General features: G+C 41.8%; 1 protein-coding gene across 1 annotated transcript in view; it reads right to left on the bottom strand.

Annotated features, from left to right (window-relative positions):
* The window catches only part of SULF1 (sulfatase 1), a 128,016-nt gene that overhangs the window by 41,288 nt on the left and 68,583 nt on the right, over window positions 1-18,145 (bottom strand). Inside the window, 3 exon segments of the mRNA XM_080578473.1 lie at window positions 2,885-3,054; window positions 5,122-5,273; window positions 16,923-17,162. Coding sequence (XP_080434599.1) covers window positions 2,885-3,054; window positions 5,122-5,273; window positions 16,923-17,162 — 562 coding nt within the window.

Below are 18,145 nucleotides of genomic sequence, written 5' to 3'. Positions count from 1 at the left end.
ACATGTGGTTGATAGGCTATCTTAATTCCTGGTTTGTAGGTATAACCTTCCGTCTCAGTTTGTAAAGCCAGCAAGCAGCTTTTGACCTGGTTTCCCTTCTTTGTTGGAGGTAGGCGTTACAGTAACATGATACAGCAACTACATCTTTAAAAACAAAATCCAAGGTCAGATGGCTGTCACCCAAGGTCAGAAAAAAAAGAGATGCAAATGGTACTTGACCACCAAGGAAGAAAACCTAAGGGTTAAACGTTCAAATTACACAAACCTTGGCAGGAGGGATTTTATTGTTCTCATGTTGTTTTTACAGGGAGCACCAAGTATTTCTGTGAGAACTTAACTTCTTATATCTTTTAGTCAGACCATGTTGCTAATGTTTTTGCCAGAAAAAATCAATTATTTGGTAGCTTCAGCCACCCAGATTGGCAGTTTATCTTCAATTTGTCTCATTTCTTAGTCTGCAGACTGAACTCTAACACATACAGACAGTCAGTGCAATAAGAAACACAAAACAACCCAGCAAGTCTCTCTTGAGGTAGCTAGAGAAGAAATTTTTTGCAAGAAGTTTGCCAAGAAATCAGCAACACCAGAAGACAAGAAGAAGTACAGCTGATTCTCATATTCCGGGCTATTTCACAAACAGCCCAGCAGAACAAAGTATTTAGCCTCCAGGAGTCCATGCAAATAAAAAGCAATTTACACAAGTACTCAAATGAAACTAAGTCTGCAAAAAGATATCAGGATTTTCACTTGATCTTTCCAGGTGACATGCAACCTGTAATAAAGTGGAGAGACTGCTAAAGTTTCAGGGACTGACTAAACCCAATGGTTCTAGCAGCATAAGCTAGGAAAAAAAAAAAAAAAGGCAGGCTGAAAACACCAAGCAATAGAAAGTGTCAGGAGCATGATAAACTCATGCAAGTCCCTACAAGCACTCTTTTATCGGAAGACAGCTACCACGGAGCCTAAAATGAGCTGTACTGGCCTGAGGAGAGGTAGGGTGAGATACAATGATTCAGTGCTTTTCTTCCAGCCACAGTCCCCACAGCTAAGAGGAAACAGTTTGAATCCTACCCTCCTTTATGATGGATTGTCCCCCAGCAAAGAGGATGGCTTGCCTGAGGCCAGGCAATCTGTGCCATGAAACAGCAAACAATCTGTTGAACAGAGTGAGAACAAATAGTTTATAACCCTCTTGCTAGGAAAAGAGGTGATTGAAAGAAGACATGGGAGAGGTCTATTAAATTTGATGGAGTGAATATTCGTTATTCCTCACAGGATGGGAAGTAGGGGACATGAGCAAGCCCCAGGTTTGAAAGTGATAAAAAGGCAGTGCTTTGTCCCTGCAGCATGGGGTGACGCTGTGGAACTGGTCACCGCAGGATGGTGGGGCTGCCACCACAGCTCAAAAACAGGCCAGGCCAATGCTTCACCTAACTGATGATTTTCAGAAGCTGAAAAAATAGGGAAATAGGGAGAAGGAATCTTTTTTTTTTTTTTTCTCTAAGTATTCCCTGCTGCTTCCTGTTGGAGCACATGATTCAGGATACTAAGATCTTTCGTACAGCCAAATATGACAGTTTTCATGTTTTAAAGCCCATCTTATTTTGCCTTCAGGACATAATAAAGTGATAATAATTCTCCGGGGTGATTACTAAAGAACCAGCTGCCTTTTCAAGCAAATATTTACAAACTAAAGAATCAATCTCATCACTTCTGTATACAGGTACCAATTACCCTGAATATCTAATTAACAATGAAGCATTACTGATGGTTTGCACTGCTTGCAAAATCTAGTCTCAGGAATGTGGTAATGTTGAGAATATAATCAAAGAAAAGTATAGCTAGGAATGTAAGGCCAGGGAAAGTGGCATATCTAGAAAGTAGAAGTCAGTAGAGGCCAAAAATAATACAAACTAACAAATATTTAACCATGTACCCTGAACAACAAATCTCTTTTTGGCCTCAACTAGTGATCAGTTTATGCATACAGTTTATGCAGTAACTGCTACTCCTTGTAATTTTAAACTAGTTAATATAACTACAAATAACATCCTCTTCCGTGTGAGTCCCTGCAGTATCAAAAATGCAATTTATATACCACAGAGCTTTGTCACAGTGTAATGTAGCTGATTCCTCCCCATTTTCAGAAGCCAAATCAATGCACGGTCCAGCTAAAATATTTATTTTATCTCTCTTCTGTGTGGAAGGAAGCACAAAAGCTTTGTTTAATCATGAACAGGAAGAGCAGTCCACATGCCCACATGGCATGGAATCCAGCACTAGCCACAGCTTTTTACCTGGTGCTGGCTTCAGTTCTAGAAACAAAGAGGTTTTTTTTTCTTTTTTTAAATTATTATTATGATAGTAGAATCACCAGGAAAGATTAAACATGTTAATTAAAAATGCAGTCTGATGCAGGCTGTTTTGGGAATCTGCCAGAAGTTAGTCTATAAATAAATCTAGTGCACTCAAAAACTACAAAAAAGGTATTTGTGTTTTTAGTCTCAATGCCTTCAGTTAGTTTGAGCCCAGGAAGCACATATCTTAGAGGAGCGCGAAGGAAGTAATATCTTTCCAACGGATCCTGACCTGTGTCTACATATTTTCAGTGTATTGTAAGACGCTGCCCTTACAAAGTCAAATACTGACCTTTTAATCTCCCACAACTTCCCAGGAGGAAAAGAGCTTCTCTCTGTTTTAATAATGGTCAGAGCTGTCACTCTCCTCCCCAGAAGGAGCATGTCCAAAGCAGCAAGCAAACATTGACCACTTACTACTTGCTTCTTATATTTGAATTCTCTGTTCCTGAAATGTCTTCATAACCAAATACCTGTCCAGAAACAGTTGCAAGGGCCAGGGCTGGCAGCATGTGATTGTCACTTACATATGCTGTGAAGCGTTGGGGTAGAGCTCTGAGAACTGTGGTGCCGAGTCCTCGGGGCCATGGGGTGCAGCATGGCTGATGACCATCATTATGGGCCTATGGGGGTATATCCTCTTAGACATTCTGAAGTAATTAATGCTCTCGTTAGTGATTAGGTCTGTGAAGTAGTCCTGTAACATACAATTAACACAAAGCAAAAGTTACAATGTGCATGATTAATTAGATCATATACTATCATGTTATTATTTCTGAGTTCTCATTAAAGGGCAAATCAGGAAGTAAAAACATCCTATCAAAGAGATGTGTGACTCCAAAGAGCAGAGGGGAGACTGAGCAGTAATTACTTTCTTAAGCAGGCAATACCACATAAAATGAAACTGTATTTTGCAAATCAGATACAACAGAATGCATTCATTATGATTACCAGATTTTGTAAGATAATGCTAAGTGACCTTTAAAGTGACAGATTATACTGACACAGGTATGTTTCTTGAATTTCAGTGGCAAAACACGTTTGCTAGGTAATGGCTCCCAACTGCAAGAAATCACTCTCTAATGTTGGTTTTCTATTTACATAAACATTTCTTGCATGCACTTTGTTCAGAGTATACTTTCATGTACGTACAGACTGGAAGAAAGCTACAACAGGCAGCATATTGCAAAAAACCTTTATCAGAGAAATCGCAAACATGAATTCAGGGAGCATTCGAATTTCTGCAGGCTCTGTTCTTTTAATTGTACAACTTTAAGCAGTGCAGCTGCTGAGATTAAGGTTGTGACTCGCTAATAAACTGGCTTAACCCACAGCCAAGGTGGCAAATGGAAGCGTACGAGGGGAAGGGAGGAAATGGGACTAAGAAAAAAAGATGAAAACTTAAATTAAACCACCTGCCACCTTGGAGCATTCGCTGTTGGCCTGGAGGTCTAGAGTGAGCTTCATTGAGAAAGTGCTGAGACAATGTTTGTAATTTCAAGCACTTCCAGGCATGACTAATCATATGTTGTGGATTCAAGGCCCTGAACAGCTGCAAAAGCAGAGCCTCAGGGACAAGGCCTGTGTCGCATGTCGGCGCTAGGACAAGCCAGCCAGCTGTGACCTCTTTGCTCGCCTGCTCCCTGCCCCCTGCTGCTCTCCTGGGGCATGCTTGGAGCAAAGGTGGTAGCCCTGGCTGTTACAGTCCCTGCAAGGGCATGGAAGAGACAGCCAGCAACCTTTAGAGTTGCAAAATGGGTAATGATCGCGAGGCACCAGGGTTCTGATAATTTCGGGTTTTGTGGCCTTGAATGTGGCTTGAATGAAATGCCTGTATGACTGCTCTCCCAAAGCATCCACTCCTCTCCTATTTCCCTGTTTATTCCTGTTTATTCTAGCTACATGCAGGGTGTGTGAGGAATGTCTAACTAACCAGCTTTCTTTCCTTTTTTTTTTTTTTTTTTTTACTCTATATAAATATGTAATCAGTATCATGTAATTTCTACGGGTGGGGAAATCAGAAACAGGCATCGCGAGCTTCCAATAAAATCTTATTACATGGGTCAGAAACCACAGCTGCAACATCTGTATCTTCTTCCGTGAGCCTACGGTCTGAGGAAATTCCAAATTGCTTTCTGCAGGCTGGAAAGTCTGCACCCTGCACTCCTAAGCCTTTCCGAGAAACTTCACGGCAGTGGGCAGGTCACCTTGGCATATTTTCCAAACTTTGTCAAGAGCACAAACAAGCCCTGAAGTTTTCCAAAGGCCGTGTTCTCGCGCTTATCTGTTCTCCTAGTCATATCCGGAGTCTGACACCACAGACACACAACATTTTCTTTTTTTTTTTTCTTTTTTTCTTTTTTTTTCACTTTCTAATGGGAAACAGCATTAACTAAGGTTTCTTATGTGGGTAATAACTGACAACACTCAGCTAACTTTAAAGTTCAGTGGTGCAAAACGCACAGTTATCTTCAAGAAAGGCCTTTATTTACTCTTTGCTTCTGCCAGAGAATCAACACTTTCTAGCAGAGAGAGTGAAGGAGGGAAAAATCGACAGACTGCACTGAAGAGCCCTTGGAAACTTTCTTCCATCCCGCAGTTAAAATTCTCACACAGAAGTTGATCTGAAATGCCCTGGAGAGAAAAATGACATCGCAATTTCTTGGTTGTAGTTGGTTAATTAATTAATTATCTGGTTAATTAATTTTCCAAAAGTTATTTTTATATGGATTAAGGATGCGGTATTTAGATGTCTGGAAAATACCTTTGCATAATCAAATCCATGCTTTTCTTTGTTACCATTGCGAGAAATGGTGTAATTATAGAAGCGAGAGTTCTTCACTAATCCAACCCACTCTCTCCACCCGGGAGGGATGTAGCTGCCATTGTATTCATTGAGGTATTTCCCAAAAAAAGCTGTGAAGGTAAAAAAAAAAGAAAGAAAAAAAAAAAAGAACACACACACACACATGAGGCTTTGCAATCCAAGTCTTTTAGTCTGAGTCAAAAGCATGCATGAATGAAGACAAAATGTGTTAGAATGAGTCAGAGTCACTTTATTAGAAATGTTCCTTTTATATCTTAGAGGGTTTTGAAATTAAAACAAATTATTTCCAGAATTTTTATAAGAGTTGAAAGCCTTTGTGACTTTATTTTTTTTTTCTTAATCTGCCACTTCTGGAATCTAGTGCTGATGTGAGATTTTTTTTCTTTTCTCTTTAGAATGCAGATGTTTCTCTTGGTATCCACTTGAAAATGGAATAAAAATTCAGTCCCTAGAGGAAACATCTGAGAAACACCTCTTGTGGTTTTAAACAAGTTCTGTGATGTTTTGGAGCTCGGCCTCTAACTTTTGAAAGTTTGGTCTTCGCAACCTGGCTGCGTTTTCTGGTTTGATAAAAGGTCTGGGAAGTCTGGATCTGTTTCCTGCTGGGCCCCATCTGGGTAGAGCAAGAGGGAATCCCTGCCCTGCTTTAATGCCAAAGCTTCTCTAAGGCAAAACTAACAGGCAGACAACGTCTTGGAGGTCAACTACCTCTACCTGGCCTGCAAAACTAAGTGTATTTTTCCATTAGCTGCAGGTGACAAGTCATAACCCCCTCAGACCAAAGCTTTCAGAGACTGCTGTCATGCCCAGGAGTGCCTGCAGGTGTTCCTGCCAACTCTTCTGGACGGAAGTAAAAAGAAAAACAGACTCACGATGCTGTAAACTCCCAATTCTTGTTGGGAATGCTTATGCCAAAGATATGTGAGCACTGAAAGCTGGCCAACTGGCCTTGGAAGGATCGACTAACTCTAGCACCCTGGCAAATGCAGCTGCATTGCATTGCTGCTAGAGCCAAGCAGGTATGGAAGCTCTTAAGGTGTGCAAGCCCTTGGAAGGTGTCATCTGAAGAGGAGAGAATGACAGACATCTCTCCCTTTGCAAGGACAGAGCTACTGCATGTAATAACCACCCATCGGGCTGCACCCCCTCATGGTGAGCAGCCCTTGCCCTCACCAGCAGCCCGTCCCCGCCAGCCAGCCCTGCCCACGGACAGCTTCTGCCCAGCGTCACTCCCTCGGCTGGGTTTCGAGACACACATCAAACACCCTTACTTGTTTCCTACTAGGAAATGAAGTCACTTTGGAAAACCTCACATTCGACCTAGACACATTCAATCTAACCAAAGAGCACATTTGTGGAAGGGCTTCAGTAATTCAGATCTGATTGATGTGGGCATGGTGAACTCCTTCCTGGGAAAACTGGTGGAAAAATCAAAATGTTCATAATTAAAACTTTTTTTGAGGCAACATAACTATGGTGCAATCAAATCTTTTAGCTGCCAAATGTCACTAACCAGAGGTTATAGTCATATATAATGTTTCTTTCCTATACCACGTGGAATGTGACATATAAACATGTCCTGCAGACACTAGCCCAGACTTTTCAGCTATTCCTCCCACAGCCACTAAGAAAGCAACCCAGCCACTATCCTTTTTTCTTCTGGGGCCAACTAGAAGTCAAGAAGTTTGAGGTGAAGAGGGTAACTGTGGGGAAGGAATACGTGCCCAGCACCGATGCCTCCCAGAATGGAAACGATACATCTCCTTTAAGGCAGCCGAACTGTGTCAAACTCTCAGGGAGTCAGATGTTCAGGGAATGTGTAAAGGTAAAGGCTGAAATACTGCGGGAAAAGAATCCATAGAAAGAGCAGAAGGGAAAGGGAAACCAAAGAGAGACAATAATGAAGAAAAGCATGGGAGAGCGATTTGACCGTGGGAGAGAGAGCATTACTGAGCCAAGCAAAATCAAGGACAGCCTGTGGTTCAGGGGAGATTTGAGGTCAGCCCTCCTGAATGCCATCCCAGGTCCTCCAGCAGCATGACCCTGGGGAACCTCCACGTGCTGTGTTCATCTCTAAAGGACTCTGTGCCAACCTGCCTCCCACAAAGATCAGAGGCTCTCAAACTGTAAAATGGAAGTTATGGCAATTTAACATGTAGGATGGTTTGATAGCCCCACCTATAATTACCATTGACTAATACTGAGACCTGAACACTGCTATTTACAGTTGTGCCAAACTTCAATCAGTAGCGATGATAGTTTCCGTGCTATCTGACTCAGGCTGGATTTTGCTTTGTGGAAAATTTTAGCCAAACAGTTCAGCAATTTCCAAGAAAAAGGCTAGGGAAAAATAAATGGGCTTGCCCATTTGAAAATCTTTGGCAAGCTTTTCTCTAAGAAGCTCTAGTGTCTCTAGGTTTTGATTTAGTGCCTTTGTAAATAACAGAGGTGGCTATGAAAATCTGTCCTAAAATAGCCAAGCTTTGAAAAACTGTAGCATACAGATGATCAGGAAAGACTTACTACAGCTTCTCAGTTTAATGTCACCACGGGTTGATCCATTATGGACCCGAGAAAGTCCTCACAGTTTCAGTTTTGACCCTAAACCAAAGAACAGTCAGCTTCTTTCTCTCCTGCTCTTCTTTTTAAATTCAGGCATTACCTGAAAGAAAGCCACCAGCATAAAATGCAGAGATGAAAAGTCCTGGAACACAGGGATGGGAAAAGATAAATTGAATTTAGAAAAGGAAAGGGAGGCTTGGAGCTGGTAGGGGGCAATTCATCCTGGAATTTCCTTGCTTTAGGTTACTTAATTTTGCAACTTTAATAATGTTTTGTTAGCTCCCCCCTGGCCCCCTGAACCCCAGATTTTGGGCATGTTATGAGACTTCAGACTGACAGACTGAACCATTCACCTTTGTGTTGGCAATGATTTAGCATTTTATCATAAAAATAATCTGAGAAATGTCAAGTTTTAAGCAGCTCCTTGAGTGACAGTTTGCAGAAATAGATGTTTCACCCTGTTGTAGAATAAAGCAGTTCCCATGTCAAACACACAGTAAAGCCCTGAATACTCATAGAAGCAGCAGTAGCTGTGATAATGGATCACATTTGCCAAATTACTTCAACCAAGGGTGGTTTGCTGGTCAAAAGCTCAGGAGGATATGAGTAATTATACATGTGAAGGGAAAAGTAAAGCTTTTACTCAAACACAAGAGTTCAATCATTTCACCATGGGGTTTTCTGAGCACCACTGAGTACAGGATAGGGCCAGCGAGTCAGAGCTGGAGCTCTGTGCCAGCAGTTAGTGTCTGGATATTCACGCTTTGAATGAAGACCAGTGCTGGAATAAAAGGAAAGCACAGTAGTGTCCATGGGGCCAAATAATCAGCAAGTGTTCACTACTGGTGTCCTACCTGTTTTTTTTGTTAACCAGAGGACTGTAAACAATTAACGGGGTGTAGAGTATGTCGCAGGACTTCCCAGGAGCTGCCACTGTGATGCGCAAATGCTCTTGCTGGATCCTCAAATGTTTGGCTTATAAAGTCAACCCGCATCCTTAGCTGTAGCCTGGCACTTGCTGATTTGCCTAATTCTGAGTGCTGACTGGGAATGCTCAGCATTAGAAGCCACTTGCACTCAGCAGTTTCAAGGTTTCGGAAGCCATCTTTGCTTGTAATTAATAAAATGGAGATTATGACTCAATGGGTAAAAGCCTCATTAAAAAGTAATGCCATTTCAAGGGACATCTTTTCATTATTGTGTTTAATGGTCCCCACAGGGATAACAGGAAAGATAAATGCCGATTTTTGCACCTTAATGACAGTTTTTATCAGTATTCTGGCAGTTTTGCTAACTGTTCCCGGGACACATTGTTATTTTTAATCACATGTAGAGTAACTCTGTATATCAAAATAATTACATTCTGTGTCAGTATGTTCAATTAAGTCTATGCAAACAACAACACATGGCAGGGTGAACAGTTATACAGACATCTATGTGTCTCAGGAGTGGCTGCAGAATATGCATGTCTGGTAGCTAATATGAAAAGATTCCCTAATACAGGTTTTTGTTTTCCCTTTAGCAATTAGCTAATGAGTCCTGAACTGGACTGAGAGAGCCAGGGGGCTGCAATTGACAGCAAGGAGAATTTGACCCAGGGGATCTCTGGAGTTTGAAGCCAGGATTTTTTATTGCTTAATGTGATGCAAATTCTCACAATTCCCACCACTTAATTTCCCAGCATTTAATACAAGATTTATGAATAATATTTACTGCATTACACAACAGAATTAGGCCCCTTACTCCTGTTAGCATTAGCGGATTAGTACGCTGGTGAACTGGGCTGTGTCTACTGGAGACACATCTCTCCATTTCCATGGATCAAAGGACATACATTGTGCTCAACACCCTTGTTGTTTGCTGAAATTTGTGGGAATGTTTCTGGTTTAAAACCAAACCTTTAAAAAGGCATGCTGCTGTAAGGTTTAGTCACGCTGACCCAGACAAGAGCTTTAAGCAGACAGCCCACTTCCTTTAGCAAAGTCAGGAAACCACTCACAAGGGTTGCAAAGCACTGTTTACATGCCATTTCAGAGCTGACGCACGGTGACTCTGTGCTCTGGGGACAGAGCCCAACAAAATTGCAACTTCCAGACTACTCCACTAAAATCCTCCTTGCTTTCTTCCCGTTACACAAACAATAGGTTTAAAGCTGGGAAGTTTGATTTTTCCCTTCTGCTGAAAGATTACAAAGCATTAGGGTATCACATCACCAACTGCAGCAAGTCAGACCAGTATTCCAGCCCTCCCTAAGGAATGAAATAAGCGCAGACTCAAAAATGCCATGAGGAAACTGAGGCACCAAGAGGCTAACCCTCAGCTAGACCTAAGTCGTGCAGGAAGCCTGTGGCATTGCAAAGAATATTATCCTTATTTCTTAGTTCCCTGTCATGTAACTTAACCACAGCAGAAAGACCCAGGTTTTCTACTCTTTCTCCAGCTTTGTGGGTCTTTCCCAGTTGCTGTCAGGTTTACCATTGTAACCAGAAAGAGCATTAAAGCTTTTATAACTCAGCAGTTGCAAAAGGCATTAGCCTATAACTTGATATACCAATCGTTAGCCTGGGTGATGGCTTTAACAAAGCTTGCATTATGAGCCAAGCTGGTAGCACTTTCCAGTACTGATGTTGTCTGACACTTCTCATTATAAGACCCTGCTTTCAGTTGCTTATAACCTTCTCATACTTGGACTGAAATTTTCCACACTGGATGTCTGCCTCAGGCTGAATTTTTTGAAACTTCTTAGCCCGAACAGTAGCCACCTTTGAGAACCACAGCGATGGAAAAGGAATTACATTTAACATCTGAAAAAAATTATGCGAGCTTTCATTTGATAGCACTTCCTTGCTCTGCAAGGAGAGCACGAACTCTGTCAAAGACATGATAGACTTTCTGTCAAGGAGGCATCTTTTATCATCTTAGTGAGAATCTGTCCAAATTTTGCTCAGGTTTGAAAGAAACACTGCAGTTTGCATCTTCTGGAGATCTGGGCACCTTGGGGCATTCCTCGTCCACCTGTGAGGGGTGTCAGTAGGCGGGAGAAAGTTGATTGAAAAGCAGAGGGCAGGAGGTGAGCAGATAAGGACAAGCATTTTGGGGAAGGGCCCCAGGGGATCCAGCAAAGGAACTGAAAGAGGGAAAAAGAGAGAGGGGAAAAGCAGCGGAGGCTCAGGGGCCCAGGACGGGGAATGTTGACCGAGAAACTGGACAATGAACGAAGAAAGGGGAAAGAAGGGGACTGACAAGGCAAGGAGGGGGAGAGAGGGGGCTGGGGAGAAACTGATTTTCTGAGTGGGCTGGGAAAGGAGATTGCTAATGGCAAGCGGTGGGAACAGGACATGTCTGTCAAGGAGTGACTAGACGCCAGGCGGGGAAGGAGGGTGGGAACGACTTGTCGACAGACAGGCTGGGGGACAAGGCTCAGAGCGGGGGCCCAGAGGAGGCTTTACAGGGCCAGAAGCCTGGGATGAGAAATCTGAGGAGTGGAGACTGATTCTCCTAGTTGGATAGGATGAGGGGAGGCAGAAGTGCAAAGGAACGAATGCTTTTGGACGTTGGGAGGACACAACGATGCCTGAAAAGGACTCCTAAGTCTCGCTGCTATCTTCCATCCAGCAGACATCCGAACTCCCCCACCCCATATATGTGATAAAATCCCACTCTGCTTAGTTACTGAGTAATAAAAGTCTTGCAGAAGGGATCTGAGACCCCTGTCCTTGCTGATGTGGATGCTAGCGTTATACCTTTTGATAGAGGTCTATCCTCTTTTTAAATGGAGGAAATTTCATCCCTCCCCCCAAGTGATATGTTCTGATGCAGTTAAATACTGTCATTTGGCCACATGAACAAGAGAGATGAATTAGTTGCACACACAAATGTTCTACTCAGATTTTCTGAAATGAAGCACTTGAATGTGTAACCTTGCTAAAAATCATTTAGTGTATGGTTTTCTGCACAGTGTTTAGTAGCACAGAATTCTGTTTCAAGTGTGAGTGGGCAAACATGCTGTGGTTTTTGATGAGGTCCTGGACAGAAACCAAAAAAGGTTTCACTTCAAATGATAACAGAGAATGAGAAAATCCTGCTCATTATTCTATTTGGCCTTTTCTTTCATCCATATTTCACTTTTTGTGAACTATTTGTATATATTCAGCATGTTTCACTTTTACGTAAACATTTCCTAGCTTGACTGAAAGTGCAATTCTGTTCTGAAAAGTGAGATGCACAAGCATATTTTTAGTTATTTAAATTATTTACAAGTTAAATTATGTTCGATGCTCCTCACCCTCTTTTATGCCAATTAAGAAAGAACCTAAAACTTGGGATTCTCTCTTTCTTTATTTTCACTTTAGAAATATTCTGAAAACCACAACTCATTCCCTGCATACTCATTCCCACCCTAACATCACATCCTGAAATCCTCTCTGTTTTGCAGTGGTGCATGAGGCAGGATACAAATTAGGTCACTGAAACGATGCAGATTAAACATAGCGTGTGCTGGCAGTGAATTGTACTGTAAGGCTGTGAACAGGAAACACACAAGCTTTGCCTCCAGAGGAAATTTATTGTCTACCCACACCTTCAGAAGGCATAGTTTTTGCACAAGTTATGAAAGATTAACTTGTCCAAATGTGTCAAAATAGAGTGGTGTACAGTTTAAATACTCCTTCCCCAAACTGCTTAGCCATCAGTCTCTTGTCACCTCAGTATTTTATTAGCTCTTTGGTCATAACACTAAGAAAGGTACCCGTAATTGACAAGTGTCAACTGACATACATCAAAAGCTGATGTGAACTGTTGAAAATATTAGCTAGATGTCAAGCAAATGACCATTTATGTTCATCATGACACAGAAGTCTGTGGCTAATGTCAAAACATATCAGATAGCAGCATCCTGATATCCAACCACTTCCTGAGTTTTGAGTTTTGCAAACATGAGTGTTTAAAAATTAGCATTCATGCTGCTCAACTTTTGCCATTGCTGTCCTTTAAAAGCCTGAGAATACCATCAGGACACTTGCATGCACGAACCCTAAATCTTATTCTGATTGCTTGAGCCATCTCAGCAAGGAATAAAATATTGGGAAATACGTCTTCATAAAGACAATTAAAAAATATGTAAGCAAATAATGGCCTAATTTGGTGATCTTTGTTCTTTCAGGTGTGATTGCGTAAGGGGAGAGCCTGGTCCTGAATTTGGCATGTTGCTGTGAGGCTGTCAGTGGTCGCTGAGCCAGAGCAGACTCCTGCTCTCTCCTGCACAGCTATGCTGCCTGTGAAGGGCTAAGAGGAGAGAGGATTAGAAGGTAATCATTTTATAAGGTAACACTAAGCAGAGAGGGCTCTGAACGCATATCTATGTTAAATCAGTGGGAGAATTTATACTTAATTTTCTCTTCAAATATGCAAAGGGGTGAAACTTCAGCTGGTAAAACTGTAAAATCCTCCAGCATACAAAGTATGACACGCTGTATACCGATAAAATGATGGTTACTTTGATGTCTCATGGATATCGGCTGTGCCGCTGTCATGGCTCTCTCTTCTAAAATGCTAAGATAATGCTTGGTTATTGCTACACTGAAATGTGGCACAATCCTGCTTGCCTACTGGAGGATGCCAAGGTTCAGGTAGTGCACACCTGGATTTTTCCTTTGCATTTGTATAAGTGTATGGCAGCGTGATCTGACAATACCGAAGAACGCGTCTGAGAGGCAAGGCTATGTACTGTAGGGCTAGGAAAAAAGAGTAAAAGGTAAAATAAAAGACTTCAACAATACTGCGGGAAGTATTGAAAGGACAGAAAATAGCCACCATGGGAAAGGCCTAAGCCTTCCAACTCCTGCAACTAATAATCTTGTGAATAAACTTTCTGAATCTAAATAGCTGATGGGATGTTTCCTGACCTTAAAACGACAAGATGAAAGAAAACTTCTGAAGCTGTTCTGACAATTTCCATGATATTTGAAAATAATTACAGAGTGACCATCTTTCTTCCCCAGTATAGCTGGAGCCTATGTAATAAAAACTAATCTCATCTCTGAAGCTCTGCAGAGTTGTTTTGTTTTCACTTTCTATGTATTTTGTGTATCTCCCCCTGCTGTTTCCTACTGTTTGTTGGCATTCTACAAATTCTGGTTTAATATTACCAATTTTGTGGATTTTCAAAGTCAGGAAGCTGTGCAACTGACTCATTTCTGCATTAGCATACAGCTTGTGAGTAAGAGAAACCATAAACATTGCAACATCATTAATTGTTTTAGGATTTTTTTTTTTATAATGATAATTAGAAGCAAAAGCAATTTTGTTTTGGCAGTGTTGTTTCTGAATATTGTCTGCCCTGTTCCCACACAGCCCAGTTCCTGCCTATGATTTAGCACTGACATTTCAAAAAAGGGATGTTCCCATGAAACAACATCTCCATTAGGTCACTTCAGAGTAGAACAGGAATAGAACAGAAAAAAGAAAGAAAGAAAAAAAACCATTCTGTTTTTTGTCAGGTTTTTCCAGTGGGCTCTAATTATGACTGCAGTTTATTACAGCACATTTCAGACCTCTTTAAATGGACTGCTGTGCTTGCTTGGAGTCCTTATGGCTTTAGCAGGACTCTCCTCATAAGCAGCCTGCCCACGCGTGATCAATTGCAGTATCCAGGGTTTAGTTAAGGCTGCGGCAGGTTTAGACAGCGGATGCTTTATAGATGTTGGAAACTATCTGGAGTGAACAGAAGTAAGGACATTATATAAACATTCTGCCACCCCCTTATTTCCACTGGCTTATATAATAATTTGACCCTGTGCAAAAAGTGAGAGCTAAATCCTCATCAATTCAAACAGAGAACCAGATCCGAGGTATAGCACATCGTCTCAACTGGTATATCGAGGTTCTTCAGACTAGTCCCGTAACAGGATGGCCACCAAATTGAGTGGCCTTGAGTCACTCACTTTCTCTTTCTCTGCCTCAGTTTCCCTTTGAGGAGGATACTGATTTCCTCCCAAAACACAGAGAAATTCACAGGGTAAATACTCGTGGAGTCTGCAGGTTCAGCACAGAGTCACAATGAGCCCGTGTGTCATGTAGCTGCTCTCTCTCCCCAGCTACCTCTTTTTCACTCTCAATTATTTTTCGCTCCTAGGTGTTCTTGAGTCATTACGGTTTTACTAAACCTTCTAGCTGTGAAATGTAAATTATTAGTTAGTTAGTGGACTTTTGATGACTCTTTAATGAGGCAACACTGTCCTTGAAAAATATATTACAAGTTCTGCTGTTAATTAGGCTTCTGCATCAAAAAATAATTGTGGGGTAATTGGAACGGGGGCTCATCTTACGAGGAGTAAAGGGATAAGTTCTTTAGGGCCATATTACTATAGGGTCAAGCAATGTACTTTGGTCAGAAACAGTTTCGTACAAGTATTTTTGTTTGCCTTTTTCTTTTCTTTTTCCCCATCCTGCCCTTCATTAAAACTCAACTAACCTGACAGTTTTAGGACTTGGGATCCCTCTGTCTGCCTTTGGAAATGGATTTTTTCCTTTTCTTTTTAATCCTTTTTTCTTTTCCATTCAACAGGGCCAAGTTTGCATTTAGTAGACATCTCCATGTGCCGTCATAACACATGGCAGCGCAGATTTACCCAAAGCAGAGCGCAAAAGCAGAGGGCAAAGAGGGTGGGTGACACCAAAGTCTGCTACAGCTGTCCAGTTTACACAGGAGGCATTCAGTTCTGCAAGTGTTATGTTACAAGTCAGTAAGATACTCAATTTTTTTAAGAACAGGAAAGGCAGATCCCATATGAAATGGCCATCGACCAAGCAGAAAGGGTTTCTGAGGCTTATATCTTAGGATGAATTCAGCACATTTTCTAGCAGTGATAATCCGTTTGCTCTCTCCTCTCTTTTTCCCCTCAAAAGCCTTGGTGCTGACCCTTACTCAGGTTTAGCAGTGCTGTATTTTGACGGCAACTTTACTGAAATCAGCTTAATAGAGACTAAAGAACTGTTCAGTGCATGTGTCAGGCCCAGAGAAGATAAGTATTTGTTTGTTTTTGCTTTTTAAACAGGATGCAGAAGCTCTCCAGAATTACAGATAGAGAGAGACAGAGTGGAAGAAAGAGCGAGTTTGTTTGGTGAAGAAAAGATGGCAAACAGGCAGATAAATGTAAGGCGCCGAGTGTAGCAGCATTAAGAGAACTAGGACAAGCAGACAGCATGGAGACATTTGCCTGCTATGTTTTGAAAGCAATCTGTTCTTGTGCCTAAACCACTGATACAGACAAATTTCTCTGCTGCCAATTACATTGTAAGGAACACAGTTGGCACCATGATCCGTGCCTCCTTGGTCCTGTAAAGGAGAGTCTTTGTAGTCGGATGACGCTTCTGGACAAATTGCACCCTGATGACCTCGCACAACTCCTGTACCTTGAGAAGGGGAAGTCAGGCTGGAGCCTAACGTGTCTACAGATTGAATCTTAGGGGATAGGTGATGCATAAATGAATCGGGTTTTACATCAAGCTGAAGCATGGATGAGGGGAATAAGAAGAGCTCTTTGTAGACAGGAAAGGGATCTCCTGACTACGGAAAACCACCAGGAATTTACAAGAAAACTATCAAATCTTACTGGTGCACAGCAGAACAATCCTTCTTAAAGGCAAGTTTCTATTCATTTTCAGAAAATGCAAATGAAGTATCGCCCCGTGGCAAAGTTTAAATTATAGCATTCACCTTGTTTCACTCCCATGACAGGCACTTCGCTCCTGTGAGGTCTTTGGCACCATTCCCTAGTCTGGCCCTGACATCTTCTCCCAGAACTGCTAGCAGCGGTCCACAAGCAGGCCCTAACACTGACCATAGTCATGGCTGGAACTGCCAGTTCAGACCCACAATGCCACGAAAATGCACCTCTTTCTCACGAGGTGTAACTGCCCAACAGCTTATTTCCCACCTGGGACATCCAAGCATGAAAATATGCTGCCCCATTACAAGTGAGTTACTTTGCGTGGCTGTTAGCTGTAGATCTGGACCAGCTGGCAGTAATCGCCTCCCTCCCCATAACATTAAACCCCTGCTCTGTAAACCCAATTTGGAACAATAGTCACCTCATTTCAGGCAGTGAGTCAAGACCTGCCGCTCCACGTCCACCGTCTTCACTTAAACAAAGAGCTACTGTTGATTTGTCTCTTACCTGTTCTGTACCCAGTGTTATTGAGATACACAGCGAAGGTGCGGGGCTCGTGAGTAGCCTGCCAGGAGGGAGAAGAGCAGTTTTCGTTGTTGGTGTAGATGTTGTGGTTGTGCACGTACTTCCCAGTCAGCATGGAGGAACGTGATGGGCAGCACATCGGGGTGGTTACAAATGCATTGATAAAAGAGGCCCCTCCATTCTCCATAATCCGCCTGGTTTTGTTCATCACTTGTAAGGACCCTGCAAAAAAAAGGCACCAATTATCATTCTGCTGCAAGAAACAGTTAGAACATACTGGATGCTATTTCGCCATTAAAAGTAAAGTATCAGTGATTAGCTTGCTTTCAGACATCGGTCTGTACTACACCATAGCTTAGGTAATTTTAGGAGAAAAGATAAAATCTGTCTTATATCACCAAACATATTTTTCAGGATTCCAGAAAGATTGAGTTCTTTTTTTCTCAGGCTTCAAAACAAATCTAAAGTGCAGACTAATATAGAAATGCAGTGTTAAAGCTTTAGAGCTGTATCAAATTTATAGGTCAACAGTACTTCAAACGCTGCTGTAGGAAAACAGTATGTTACACAGACTGCATCATTAGTCAATGTGCCAGAAAGGTATGTAAAATTCTGAGATTACTAATTAATTTGTTACAATCCCTTCTTTTTTATCAGATAATCAGAGAGAGAGAAGGGGGTAGGTGGGAAAGGAGGAAGGGAAGGAAGGAGTAGGTGGCTGGGAAGGGAGAGAAAGAATTCAGTTAAAAATTTTCCCAAAGGGAAGTTTCTGTGGACCCAGGATCTGCATGTCTGGCTCCAAAACTAAAGCACTGTGATCAAAATCACATTTTGGGGATGAATTTTTATGTAAAAAGTACTAGCAAAATTCAGCACATTTCTTGATAAACTCTTGCATTCCCAACATACTCCTGCAATGATCCATTTTAAAGAACGAAGATTGTTATTTGTGTCATTTAAAACTCCTTTGTGAACAAGGTGAGACAGGCAGGGCATGCAGATTTCTGACTGCAGAAACACTGAGCAGCTCCTGATAAGGTCTGTCAGTACTTGCTGATAGCTGTCAAACTTTGCTGTTTTGGTTATCCAACAGAGCAGAGAGTGAACAGTGACTATGAACCACAGATATGTCAGTATGTGTCCAGGAAACATGTCTGCAATTTCTAATACTTGCTCAGTTTTTACTGTAAAAAGGTGTTCCTGGA

Source organism: Anser brachyrhynchus, assembly GCF_964034855.1.
Source record: "Anser brachyrhynchus genome assembly, chromosome: 2".
In the NCBI taxonomy this organism is placed as follows: Eukaryota; Metazoa; Chordata; class Aves; order Anseriformes; family Anatidae; genus Anser; species Anser brachyrhynchus.
Note: the sequence above shows the minus strand (reverse complement) of the source record. Positions and strands in the feature narration are given on the sequence as shown.